This window comes from Muntiacus reevesi, chromosome 4, assembly GCF_963930625.1.
Source record: "Muntiacus reevesi chromosome 4, mMunRee1.1, whole genome shotgun sequence".
NCBI classification, from domain to species: domain Eukaryota; kingdom Metazoa; phylum Chordata; class Mammalia; order Artiodactyla; family Cervidae; genus Muntiacus; species Muntiacus reevesi.
The window spans coordinates 61,784,291-61,798,947 of NC_089252.1; the positions used below are offsets into that span (position 1 = coordinate 61,784,291).

At 40.8% G+C, this 14,657-nt stretch overlaps 1 protein-coding gene across 1 annotated transcript in view; it reads right to left on the reverse strand.

The window, feature by feature from the left end:
- Window positions 1–14,657, reverse strand: part of NEK10 (NIMA related kinase 10) — a 263,349-nt gene that overhangs the window by 113,268 nt on the left and 135,424 nt on the right. Inside the window, exons 23-24 of the mRNA XM_065935224.1 lie at window positions 1,219–1,348; window positions 602–672 (exon numbers count right to left, since the gene is read on the reverse strand). Of these exons, the coding sequence (XP_065791296.1) occupies window positions 602–672; window positions 1,219–1,348 (201 nt within the window). The remainder of the gene's footprint in view (window positions 1–601; window positions 673–1,218; window positions 1,349–14,657) is intronic.

The window sequence follows — 14,657 nt, forward strand, 5'->3', positions numbered from 1 at the left end:
GCCTGCTCTACTATGTGCTGTGCTTCGTCACTGAGTGGTGTCCGACTCTTTGCAACCCCATGGACTGTAGCCTGCCAAACTCCTGTTTTTAAGGAACATCCACCCTGTCCTTCGTAATGGCTGTTACCACTTTACATTCCCACCAACAGTGTGGGAGGGTTCTCTTTTCTTCAAACTCCCTCCAGCATTTATTGTTTGTAGCCTTTTTAATGATGGCCATTCTGACTGGTGTGAGGCGATCTCATTGCAGTTTTGACTTGCATTTCTCTAATAATTAGCAGTGTTGAGCATATTTTCATGTGCCTCTTGGACATCTATATATATTCTTTGGAGAAATATCTCTTTAGCAGATCACACTTGCTATAGTGGTTGATATGAAACATTCTGAATAATCAGATTAATGGTAACATGTTATTTCAAGTGAATGTACTATTTCCTGTTGGATACTTGGTGGCTTCCAAATGGTCTCTATGACAAATGATGTCCAAACATTTTTCTAGGTTTGCATTACTTGGAAACCCTTCCTCTTAATAGTACATTTTCACAGATACAAGGTATTTCCTGATAATCTCTACAGGTTTGAAGTGGTAAGACTAATTACCTGCTGATGGTGGTGATCACCTTTTCAGAGTAGATGCCTTCTGGCACTGGTTCATATACCGCCTCCACTATCTGCAAAACAAACAGGCTGGAGTAATGGAAGTAAAGGAGCCACAGGTGCCTTTGCATGGTGATACTTGGCCACGACACAAGAGTTACGTAACAAGCATAATCCCATGCACACATTTTCATCAGAAACAAAAATATCCCAACAATTTTAAAAGCAGCATTAATTAAACAGTTCTTAAGCACAGAATTATATTCTTCAAGCTGAGTAAAAGCTAACCTCCGATTCACAATAAATGATGTGTAGGATAATATATTGGATTGAGGTCAGTCCAAACCACAAGTATAAATAAAAGACCAAAAGCAGTTTGATATATTATTTTTAAATTTTTCTATGATAAATTGAAGAAAATTACAGGGGGAAATGTGCCATAGCACATGATGCAGATTTAGAAGAAAGGAGAAAATAAATAAATAAACTGGATCATGTGGCTAATAAAACAGTGACTACTTTTAATGGGCAGTTTTACTACAATCACAAAGGTTCTGTTTAAGAGGAAAAGGAACGGTGTTTTTGGCAACATGAGACCTTTTGTCTGCCAGGTTGCTTACTTTTGTGGCCAGGGAGAGCATGTTGGTGCTGTAGAAGGGAGGATCCAGGGTCGCCATCTGATAAAGGATGCAGCCTGCTGCCCACACGTCCGCCTTTTCCCCATACGGCTCGCTCTTCAGCACCTCCGGGCTGAAGTGAAACCAGGATGCCAACGCACGATGAAAAGGGAGAAGTCGGCACGGGAGAAAGTTAAATTTTCAAGCCATTATTGGAGATGGAAGAAAGAGAAAGGAAACTCTTGATTACTATTTCAAGTAAACATATTTAAACATATCTTTGAATTCTCTTAGACTTAGGTGAATCAAGAAGCACAACCAAGCAATTCTAAGCAATAAATCACATAAACAACTCCTATTAAATGTCCTTCTACTTTTAGAAACAACTACCTCTCACTGGTAGATGGAATGATTGGCTCCAGTTCTCACTATTCTGGAAATTCTGAATGTCGCACCCTTTCGTCTCAGTGGGCAGCATTTGTTACCCACTCCTGTCTTTGCTCCTGGCGGTGCTCTTGCCCTGCCAGTGGAGTGTGGAAGTGGCACGGCACCAGATCAGGGCCTCAGTGCTTCCATCTGCGTCTCTAGGAGTTCCTGTCCAAAAGACCTAATCCCAGGTAGCTGCTGCCCATCTGGCCAAAGCCCAGCACAAAACACATGGAGCAGATCTGCATACTTAAACCTGCAGCCTGAAGGAGACCCAGCCCAGGAGACCCACAGACCTGGGAGTCTGACAGTAAATGCCTACTGTGGAATGCCAATGAGATTCTATGGTGATATTTTATGAGCAAAACTGACACAGCACCGTCCCTTTGCTATTCAATGGTAGTTTGTAAAGTCTAAGGCAAGACCATATTTAAATACATTGCAGAAAATGCCAACATCCACCATGCTCATCTCTTCTGAAACTGCACTTCTGGTCTGAATAAGGATGCTGTGTCTGCATATGTTCAGTTGTGTGTCCAACTTTTTGCAACCCCATGGACTGTAGCCCACTGGGCTCCTCTGTCCATGTAATTTTCCAGCCAAGAATAATGGAGTGGGTTGCTGTTTCCTTCCCCAGGGGAGTTGCCTAACCCAGGATTAAACCCCTGTCTCTTGCATCTGCTGCATTAGCCGGCAGGTTGAGCCACCAGGAAAGCCCTGGATAAGGATGCTATCAGCCTTTAAATGGAGTTAAACTGTGAGGGTTTAAGGGTTTGACATTTAAAAAAACGTGGACAGGAGGGTAGTTCCCTTAGATATTTTGAACTAGTAGAAGTTTCCTCCCTCATATTTATAGACAAATGTTAAAAGCATTCAGCACCCACACAACCTAAATTAATAGTTTGATGATTTATTTCCATAGTATGTACTTAGGACTGTGCTCAATCCTCTAAATTAATAGGGTATGGATTAATGGTTAAGTTAGACAGTGGATTAATATATAAAGAAACTCAGAAATTGGTATCTGAACCATAAGTATTGGCTGTTTAGAATAACCAGGGAGTTGCTATTCATGTGAGATTATGGGGAATGATTCCTGGTTTAAGACTTACGTTATGTACTTACAGAGGAAGTATGATTTCCAGATCTCTCAGCTATTTTCATATATACTGAGTTTAAAAATGGCAAAGAGGGATTTGGGGTTGAAATTTCCAGGGCTCTACTGGTCCTAAGTGTACAAAATGTCCCCTGTTGTCAGTTGATCAACTGCTCACATTTTAAAAATGCCATAATAGGAAAAAGCTCTTCAACAACAACAACAAAACTATCTTTGGCTCCCCACAGATGAATGTCTCATGTTTTTATCTACTGAGAACTCATAAGATTTGTTTCATAACAAACAGGTGCTCTGAGTGCTCCACCCATCCCCCTCAAACCCCTTTTCCATTCCCTGTTGCCGTGCACTTCTATTCCAAATAGCCAGCATCTGTACCTCCCTGGAAGACAGCCTTCATTTTTCCTTGAAAGATAATTACCCAGTGTGGAGGAGAACACTTACAAGAACAGAAGGTGCTTAGTTAATTTTTCTCATCATTGCACCTCCTCCCTCATCTCACCAGAGTCCACAGACTTCTCTCACTGCCAGAGGCACGGATGCCCCTTTGCAACATGGCTGTGCCTCTCCTCCCAGCAAAAGACACAGTCCACGTTGTGCCCTTTGAATCTGAGCTTGACCATGCAACTTGCTTTGGCCAAGAAGACACCAGGAAAAGTGATGCAAGGAGGGAACATAGAACTACTTAGACTTTGTGGCTCACTCGCTCTTCCTGCCCTTGAAAACCCTAACGACCACAAGCAGGTGACTGAGCCTGGGTTCGCCAAGGTGCATGATGAGCATCACGTGGCCCAGTGACATTCGGTACCCATGCCCAACGCCACATCCATCAGTGGAGCCCTTGAAATCCAGGTCACCACAATGCACAGGTTATCCCAGACAGCACGCATCAACAATCCCAGCTCAAACCAGCCCAGGTTGCCAGCATGCAGTATGTTGCTGTTGCTCAGTTGCCAAATTGTGTCTGACTGTTTCTGACCCTGTACAGTACACAGTATATACCACAAGAAGAGGGGGAAAGGTTATTGTGTCAATCCACTAAGTTTTGACATTGTTTGTCAAAGTTAGCTGACAGAATAGCTTCCATCAGATTCTGAAAGCTGTCCACCACCCCCTGAAAGATAGAGAATCACTTCTCTGGAAGAGAACAAGAAAGTTCAATAAAAGACCACTTGGTTGCCAACTATCACTATGCTACTGGGGTCCAACTTGAATATTCTCTAAGATAAAGGGGTTTCATAACTACAATGAAAAGCAACCCAAAAATAGGCTCTGATTTCTGAAAGCCACAAAATGTTCTGTTATGGTCTGAACTGTGTCTCCCTGCTTCCCCCACAAATTTATGTGTTGAGTCCCAATCCTCGATACCTCAGGATGTAATCACATATAAAGAAAAGGCTTGTGTGAGCTGATGCAGAGCTGCATTGGTGGGGGGTGGGAGAGTGGGGGGCAGTGGGGGGTGCGGGTGGTTCTGACCCAGTATGACTGCTCTTTGTGTTAGCGGAGGAGGAGACAGCAGGAGCGTGCCTGTGCAGAGGAACACCTGTGGGAAGAGGCACAAGGGGACTGGACAGCACCTGCAAACCAAGGAGGGGCCTCAGAAGAAACCAAACTTGCCAACGCCTTCATCTTGGACTCTAGACTTCAAATAAATTTCTGTTGTTTAAGCCACCCAGACTGTGTTATTTTTTATGGCAGCCCTAGCAAACTAATGCAGGCTTTCCTGGTGACTCAGCAGTAAAGAATCCACATGCAAATGCAGGAATTACAGGTTCGATCCCTGGGTTGGGAAGATCCTCTGGAGAAGGAAATGGCAGCCCACTCCAGTATTCTTTCCTGGGAAACCCCATAGACAGAGGAGTCTGGTGGGCTACAGTTCATAGGTTCGCACAGAGTCAGACACAAGTGAAGCAACTTAGCACACACGCACACATACTTGAAATTTGCTAAGAGGGTACGTCACAAGTATTCTCAGCACAAAAAACAATGTGAAGCAATTAATTAGCTTGGTTGTATAATCATTTCACAATGTGCACAAATATCGAAACATCAAATCGCAAACCTCGAATATATGAAATTTTTAATTGTCAATACCACCTCAGGAAAGCTGGAAAAAATTCAAGGAAGCTAGGGATAGTATAGTTAGGTGGATGGCAAGGACAGTCTTTATTTATTGCAATAGTTAGATAAATGAGTCAACATAGTTAATAATCAGAGCCTTTGAGAGGGGGCTGGGATAAAGTTTATCTAAATACTACCTCTGTTTTAAAAAGGCATCAATTCACAAACTAAGAGGGAAAACAAGGTGGAAGAAAGATGAGGAAGGAAGGATGCTTGATATAACTTTTTAAAAAGGCAACTGTTTTGATTTTTAAATTCAATTAGTAGTCCCTCACTTATGTGAGCAATTAAGCTAATTGCCAAAGATTCTATTTACTCTTTATTGAGGTAAACAAAGAAAGTATTGAACCCAGATGTTTTAAAACATTTAAAAATACAAACATTTTGCAACTTCACAGACAATTCAATAATATGATGATTTATATAAGTTGGCAGGAGGGACTTCTTTCCTTTAAATGCAACAAAATATCAATACATCCACAAAGTAAATGGAATGAGATGATATGCTAAAAGTTCAGAGTGTAGATGGTATAGTCTTCTTTCGCACAGTGGTCATGTTGTTGTCTTTGTGAACAGTTTGATTACTGTACTCATTTTGTCAGCACATATACTAAAATTAGTATCTGTGATGTGTTCAGTATTTTAGAGGTGGTAAATGACAGGCAAAACGTGAGGACTATATTCTAGTTAATAAAGTTGTTTCACATAGGGGTAAAGATGAACAGTTCCAATATTGCTGAACTGAACTGAACAATTAAGTCAATCAGTGGCAGAGGGCAAAAGCAAGATTCCTCACTACTGAAATGGAAGTAAGGTTACAGACAAACAAGGGAAGGAGTCAGGTACTGTTCAAGAGAGTGACAGATCAGAGTTGGAGACAACACTATAAACTAATATTTAGCTTAGTATTGATACAGATGGTTACACATAGAAATATTTATAGTTATGTGAACGGGCACTGCAGATGGTGATTGCAGCCATGAAATTAAAAGACACTTGCTCCCTGGAAGGAAAGTTATGACCAACCTAGATAGCATATTAAAAAGCAGAGGCATTACTTTGCCAACAAAGATCCATCTAGTCAAGGCTATGGTTTTTCCAGTGGTCATGTATGGATGTGACAGTTGGACTGTGAAGAAAGCTGAGCACCAAAAAATTGATGCTTTTGAACTGTGGTGTTGGAGAAGACTCTTGAGAGTCCCTTGGACTGCAAGGAGATCCAACCAGTCCATCCTAAAGGAGATCAGTCCTAGGTGTTCATTGGAAGGACTGATGCTGAAGCTGAAACTCCAATACTTCAGCCACCTCATGCGAAGAGTTGACTCATTTGAAAAGACCCTGATGCTGGGAGGGATTGGGGGCAGGAGGAGAAGGGGACGACAGAGGATGAGATGGTTGGATGGCATCACTGACTCGATGGACATGAGTTTGCGTAAGCCCTGGGAGTTGGTAATGGATAGGGAGGCCTGGCGTGCTGCGATTCATGGGGTCGCAAAGAGTCGGACACGACTGAGTGACTGAACTGAACTGAACTGAATATGCATAGGTTACTACGCACATATAGCTCCTTGTTCCATCAGATAAAAAAAGGTCTATAACTGATGACCTCCCAGAAGCAATGAGCGCACTTAGCACCAGATCTTGGTTTTTAATAATACCATTCTCCCAAGAATCAGGACCATTGGAGAAATGACTGATAATAGTACTGGGGCAAGAAATACACTAAATGAGCCTGAAACATCTTATAGTTCCAAAAGGTTGTTCTAAAAAAAATAAAAAGCACAATGATGGGATATGTCAGAGGGATACAAAAGACAAGTCAACCAGCTCCCTATGTCCAAATGTAGAAAAGTGTGAACAAAATAGTTTATTAACCAGCTTGGGCTGCCATGATAAAATTCCATAAACTGGGTGCCTTGAGCAGAAATAAATAGGAATTTATTTCTTACAATTAAGGAAGCTGGAAAATCTAAGAGCAAGGTGTTGGCTAATCCTGTTCCCCAGTGAGGGTCCTCTCCCTGGCCTGCAGATAGTTGATGTATCCTCACATGGCAGAGAAAGAGAGAAAGGGAGCAGAGTCTCTGACGTCTCTTCCTAGAAGACCACCAATCTCATCATGATGCCCCCTATCTTCATGACCTCATCTAAATCTACTTAACTTCCCCAAAATGATAAGCTCCAAACACCATCACATTGGGGTTTAGGGCTTTAATGTATGGATTTGGGAGAGGGACACAATTCAGGCCATTGAAAGTTTTATTAGATCATAACCCAGAGTATAAAATAATTATCCACAAGTCCATACTGATAAAACTTTTTAAAAAACTGAATAAATGGGAATCAATAGAAAAAATCTCTTGAAAATGACAAATAATTTATGTGTCTATTCCACCTTAAAGTGATGATATATAACTCCCCATTCCTTAAGTCTGGGGTGCATATAGTGACTTTTTTTCAAGAAACATATTATAGAAAGAGACAAAGGAAAGAGTAACTTTACAGAGGAGAGACCTGACAAGCACTATCTCCAACCAGGTGTCAAGATTAACATCAACAGTGTGAAGTCATATTGATAGTATGTATCCATAAGACAAGAGCATGGTAGTTTACACCTGTGATCTTCCTCCCTGAACACATTCCAGTCTAATCCTTAAAAAAAAATACCACACAAATCCAAACTGAGGAAATCCTAACCAGTAATTCTCTAAATTTCCAAGGTCATTAAAAACAAGAGAAATCTGAGAAATTGCCAAAACCTTGAAGAGCCTAAGGAGAAATAAAAGACTGCCTTGAAAACAAGTACATGTAACATTATTAACATGATAGGGTTTTTGTTTTTAGAAGGTATATAATAAATTAAAAGTAAAAAATATTTGAAGCAAAAAACAAATCACTGCTATAAAGTATATCCATCCATTGTACCACCAATTAATCTTATTATTAACAGAATCCTAATATTATGGGCTATTTCCTCTCCTATGTTACCTATACAGTTGACCCATGAACAATGCAGGGTTTTAGTTACTGAGGTTGGAGATAGATGGGCCCTCAGGCTGGACAGCTGGTGTTTGTCAAGTGGAGTAAAAGTGAAGCTTTATTCTCACCCAGATACTGCAAAGACAAAGTTAGTGACAGGAGCTGAGCTCTGCTGAAGTAAAGAGATAACATGACCACTCCTGAGGTCAAGGAAGACCTCTCTCTGCAGATGCACAGGAAAGCTCCTTGGAGGTCAAAAAGGGAGGGGCTCCATCCATAATAAAGAGGACATGTACCCACAGCCCTCTGTGGTGGGATCAATTTTAGCAAAAACTTGTGCACACAGCCGTCCTAGGAGGGTCCTAGGACTGATCAGTTGTGGAAAAAGAAACAAGACAAACACTGGGGTGCACGTGTCCCTTTCAGATCTGGTTTCCTCAGTGTGTATGCCCAGAAGTGGGATTGCTGTGCAAAAGCTTTTAAGTTTCATTAGGTCCCATTTGTTTATTTTTGCTTTTATTTCCAATATTCTGGGAGGTGGGTCATAGACGATCTTGCTGTGATTTATGTCAGAGAGTGTTTTGCCTATGTTCTCCTCTAGGAGTTTTATAGTTTCTGGTCTTACATTTAGATCTTTAATCCATTTTGAGTTTATTTTTGTGTATGGTGTTAGAAAGTGTTCTAGTTTCATTCTTTTACAAGTGGTTGACCAGTTTTCCCAGCACCACTTGTTAAAGAAGTTGTCTTTTTTCCATTGTAAATTCTTGCCTTCCTTGTCAAAAATAAGGTGTCCATAGGTTCGTGGATTTATCTCTGGGCTTTCTATTCTGTTCCATTGATCTATATTTCTGTCTTTGTGCCAGTACCATACTGTCTTGATGACTGTGGCTTTGTAGTAGAGTCTGAAGTCAGGCAGGTTGATTCCTCCAGTTCCATCCTTCTTTCTCAAGATTACTTTGGCTATTCGAGGTTTTTTGTATTTCCATACAAATTGTGAAATTATTTGTTCTAGTTCTGTGAAAAATACCGTTGGCAGCTTGATAGAGATTGCATTGAATCTATAGATTGCTTTGGGAAGTATAGTCATTTTGACAATATTGATTCTTCCAATCCATGAACACGGTATATTTCTCCATCTGTTTGTGTCCTCTTTGATTTCTTTCATCAGTGTTTTATAGTTTTCTATGTATAGGTCTTTTGTTTCTTTAGGTAGATATACTCCTAAGTATTTTATTCTTTTTGTTGCAATGGTGAATGGTATTGTTTCCTTAATTTCTCTTTCTGTTTTCTCATTGCTAGTGTATAGGAATGCAAGGGATTTCTGTGTGTTAATTTTATATCCTGCAACTTTACTATATTCATTGATTAGCTCTAGTAATTTTCTGGTAGTCTTTAGGGTTTTCTATGTAGAGGATCATGTCATCTGTTTATAATAGCCAGGACATGGAAGCAACCTAGATGCCCATCAGCAGACGAATGGATAAGGAAGCTGTGGTACATATACACCATGGAATATTACTCAGCCATTAAAAAGAATTCATTTGAATCAGTTCTAATGAGATGGATGAAACTGGAGCCCATTATACAGAGTGAAGTAAGCCAGAAAGATAAAGACCAATACAGTATACTAATGCATATATATGGAATTTAGAAAGATAGTAATGATAACCCTACATGCAAAACAGAAAAAGAGACACAGATGTACAGAACAAACTTTTGGACTCTGTGGGAGAAGGCGAGGGTGGGATGTTTCGAGAGAACAGCATTGAAACATATATATTATCTGGGGTGAAACAGATCACCAGCCCAGGCTGGATACATGAGACAAGTGCTTGGGCCTGGTGCACTGGGAAGACCCAGAGAGATCGGTTGGAGAGGGAGGTGGGAGGGAGGATTGGGATGGGGAACACATGTAAATCTATGGCTGATTCATGTCAATGTATGACAAAAATCACTACAATATTGTAAAGTAATTAGCCTCCAACTAATAAAAATAAATGGAAAAAAATATTTTGAGAAAAAATAAAACAATAAAGAGAAAAAAAAATAAACAAGATAATTGGCCAAAGGTATACAAAGACCCAGAAGGACTGTCCTATATAAGGGCTTTAAATCACCTTTTATGGCACTCCTCCTTATTCAAGATGTTGACACCCCTCTCCAAATGCGTATCTCTACCTAGCTTCTGATTTACTGTGTTCCTCCTCATCAGAGAGGATGCCCATACCCTTTCTCTCCGGGTGTGTATTTCTGCCTTGCTTCTGACTTAAACTATTCCTCTGTGTGCTCTCCCATACATCGTGTCTCTAATGAAAACTTTGTTTTTACAGCTTTCGTATCGTTAAAATTATTGCTTTCAATGAGGGTAAGAGACAGGGCCACTTTACTTTTAGCCTGTACCCCCTGGTGGTCTGGTGGCTAAGATTCCTGGTTTTCATCCAGGTTACCCAGGTTCAATTCCTGGGCAGGAAACTAAGATCCCCCTTCAGGACCATTCACTGCTCTCTCCAAGATCAGTACAACCCTCCATGCAGTTGAAAATCCACACTTGATTTACAACTGGTCCTTGGGAACCACAGTCTCACATACTCTGTACCAGAGTACATATTTAGTGAAAAAACTCATGTCTAAGTGGACTCTTGCAGTTGAAAGCTGTGTCATTCAAGGGTCAACTGCATACAAAAATAAGTTACTGAGGATTTCTAATTTTTTTCTTTGAAGTTTATATACTACTTCCTTAAGGTCCTACACATACCCCCTGCACCCAATACCACCAAGGGGTGGGCAGACCACCTGAGCCACCCCTCCAGTCTGACTCTGGATTCATCCCTACACACTTCTTGTTGGCTTAAAGTCAACAAAATCATTGCAGTTTGCCCAAATCCAAGTTTCATAATTAGGGCATATTATATCAGAACAAGGGCTATATCCAGATCCAGATAGACTTCATGCTGCCCTAAGTTTCCCCAAACACAAAACTAAGTATTAGCTTCGAGGTTTCTCAAGCTAGTTGATGACTACCAAAAATGGTTCCCAAATTTCTCTCTTATGGCCAAACCTCTCAACAATAACACCAACCCAATTTTATGGGAAGAACCAGGTGGCATAGCCTTCAAGGTCTTAAAAGAGAGTTTGATGAACCCACATGCTCTTGGGCATCCTAATTATTAGACTCTCATTTTCCCTTTGTATATGAAAAGGAAGGTAACGCCCTGTAGTACCCACCCCAAAACACGACTTCCATCGACCCATAGGGTGTCATAGTCAGCAACTGGACCCTGTGGCACAGGAACATCCCCCTTGCTTTAGACCCATTACAGCCACTGCCCTTTCGGTGAATGCCACTGAGAAAATTACAAGATTCCCTTTAACCACTTTTGTACCTCATGCAGCAGAAGCCTTTCTGAATTCTCATCATGCCCAACACTTCTCATCCAGCTGCCTTACCCCCTGTGAAGTCCTTCCATTACCTGACCTTCACATAGCTCCTTTACATTGTAGCAGCCTTCACTCAGCTACTCTGCTTCCTTCCATCAGTGACAAAGCCCCTTACAACTGTTCAGTGCTGACAGACCTCCTGACTCCTTGAAATGACCTACAGAAAATCTCTTGGGTAAAGTTGACTTCTCACAGTTCACTGGTGATTATTTACAATGTGACAATTGTGAATACTGCGCTGGGGATACCATTACAACTTCTTTTGATGTTGTTGAGTCAGCAACTTTACCTGTGGCTACTTCAGCCCAACAGGATGAACTGTACTTTAGCCTAGGACAAAACTGCCAATATTTATACTGATAGATGATATGCTTACAGAGTAACTCATGATTTTGAAATGATGTAGAAGAATATGACTTCCTTACTTCCAGAGAAATTAAATTTAAAGTGATCCATATGGTCAGGAATTATTAAACATAATATTCCTCCCTGCCACTTATATTCCAGGGCAATCTAAACATGACTCTCTGGAAGCTAGGGGAAATAATCTCACTGACATTTCTGAAAGGAATGCTGCCCTTAACAGAACCAATGGCAGCCAAACCTCTGTCATAGTCCAAAGGAACAATTCCCCAATATATTAGATTCCCCAAATTATATTCCCCAAATATTAGATTAGAAAAACTGGCTAGAGAAGCCCAACAACTGACCTAAGAAAAGGCAAAACAACAATTGGAAATCATTGGAAATTCAACAATTTGGGGTTTGATTAAAAAGAAAGCTCTGGTTTGAACCAAATAACCCAGTCCTACTAAAAACTCTAAAATTCTCACTTACCACTGTGCCTGCATTAAACCATTGGTCTACTGACAAAAATGACAGGCTACAGGAATCAATATTGGTGGGGGGACATTAATGAGGCCACAAAAGATGCTCGTCTCACTTGCCCCACTTAAAATACAACCCAGGGAGACATGTTCATCTGCTCCTTGATATTTTATATTGCCTAATGAATGATTCAAGCCATCCCTTGCTAACAGGCCACTGCCTCCTCTGTGGCTTAAGTCTTTTTGGAAAAGACTATCCCTACCTACCCTTTCATGAATCACTGCCTTGTTGTGGCAAAGGGCTTGCATAACTCATGAACCATGCCATGCAGGGCCACCCAAGAAGAATGGGTCATAACAGAGAGTTCTGACAAAACATGATCCACTGGTGGAGGGAATGGCAAACCACCCCAGTATACTTTCCATGAGAACCTCATTAAACTGTATGAAAGTTATGACAAAAATGTCATATAAAAAAGATATAACACCAAAACATGAGTCCCCCAGGTCTGAAAGTGTCTAATATGCTACTGGGGAAGAGCAGAGGAGAATCACCAATAGCCCCAGGATGAATGAAGCAGCCGGACCAAAGAGGACATGATGCTCCTTGTGGATGTGTCTGGTAATGAAAGTAAGATCCAGTGCTGCAAAGAATAGCATTGTATGGGAACCTGGAATGTTAGATCCATGAATCAAGGAAAATTGGATGTGGTCAAGCAGGAGATGGTAAGAATAAACATCAACATCTTAGGAATTAGCTAACTAAAATGGACAGGAATTGGAGAATTTAACTTGGATGACCATTATATCTACTACTGTGGACAAGAATCCCATAGAAGAAATTGAGTAGCCTTCATAATCAGCAAAAGAGTCCTAAGGAATGCAACCTCAAAAATGACTGAATGATCTCAGTTTATTTTAAAGGCAAGCCATTCAACATCACAGTAATCCAAGTCTATGCTCCTACCACCTATACCAAAGAAGCTGAAGTTGATCAGTTCTATGAAGACGTAGAAGACCTCCTAGAATTAACACCTAAGAAAGATGTTCCATTCGTCTTCGGGGATTGGAATGCAAAAGGAGGAAGTCAAGATATACCTGGAGTAACAGGCAAGTTTGGTCTTGGAGAACAAAATGAAGCAAGACAAAGGTTAACTGAATTCTGCCAAGAGACTGCACTAGTCATAGCAGATACCCTTTTTCAACAACACAAGAGACGACTTTACACATGGACATCTCCAAATGGTCAATATCGAAATCAAATTGACTACATTCTTCATAGCCAAAGATTTAGAAGCTGTATACAGACAGCAAGAACAAGACCTGAAGCTGCCATAAGCTTCTCACAGTGAAATTCAGCCTTAAACTAAAGAAAACTGGGAAAAACAATAGGTCAGCCAAGTATGACTTAAATCAAATCCCATATGAATTTGCAGTAGAGGTAGCAAATAGATTCAAGGGACTAGATCTAGTTAACAGTGTACCTGAAGAACTATGGACAGAGTTCCATAATGTTGTACAGGAGATGGTGAAGAAAATCATCCCAAAGAAAAAGAAAAGCAAGAAGGCAAAGCAGTTATCTCAGGAGGCTTTACAAATAGCAGAACAAAGAGAAGTGAAAAGCAAGGAAAAGGTACATTCAATTAAACTCAGAGTTCCAAAAAATAGCTAGAAGAGACAAGAAAAGTGAAAGTGAAAGTCATTCAGTCATGTCCAACTCTTTTTGACCCCATGGACTATACAGTCCATGAAATTCTCCAGGCCAGAATACTGGAGTGGGTAGCCTTTCCCTTCTCCAGGGGATCTTCCCAACTCAGGGATAGAACCCAGGTCTCCCATATTGCAGGTGGATTTGTTACCAGCTGAGCTACCAGGGAAGCCAAAGAATACTGGAGTAGGTAGTCTATTCCTTCTACAGCAGATCTTCCCGACCCAGGAATCAAGATGGGGTTTCCTGCATTGCAGGCAGATTCTTTACCAACTGAGCTATCAGGGAAGACCGAGAAGAGACAAGAAGAACTTCTTCAATGAACAATGCTTAATAATAGAAGAAAACAACAAAGGGGAAAGACTAGAGATTTCTTCAGGAAAATTGGAAAGATCAAGGGAGAATTCCACCCAAAGATGGGCACAATAAAGGATAAAAATGGCAGAGACCTAGAAGATGCTGAAGAGATGAAGAAGAGATGGAAGGAATACAGAGAAGAACTGTACAAAAAGATCTTAATGAACCAGATTACTATGATCGTGTAGTTAGTCACCCAGAGTCTTCTGCAGTGTGAAGTCAAGTGGGCCTTAAGAAGTACTGATGTTAATAAAGCTAGTGGATGCAATGACATTCAACAGAACTATTCAAATCCCTAGAGGATGATGCCATCAAGGTTTTGCATTCATTATGTCAGTAAACCTGGAAGACCCAGCAGAGGCCATAGGACTGGAAAAGGTCAATCCTCATCTCAATTCCCAAGAAGGGTAGTACCAAAGGATGTGCTAACCATTGAACAACTGCACTCATCTCCCATGCTAGTAAGGCCATGCTT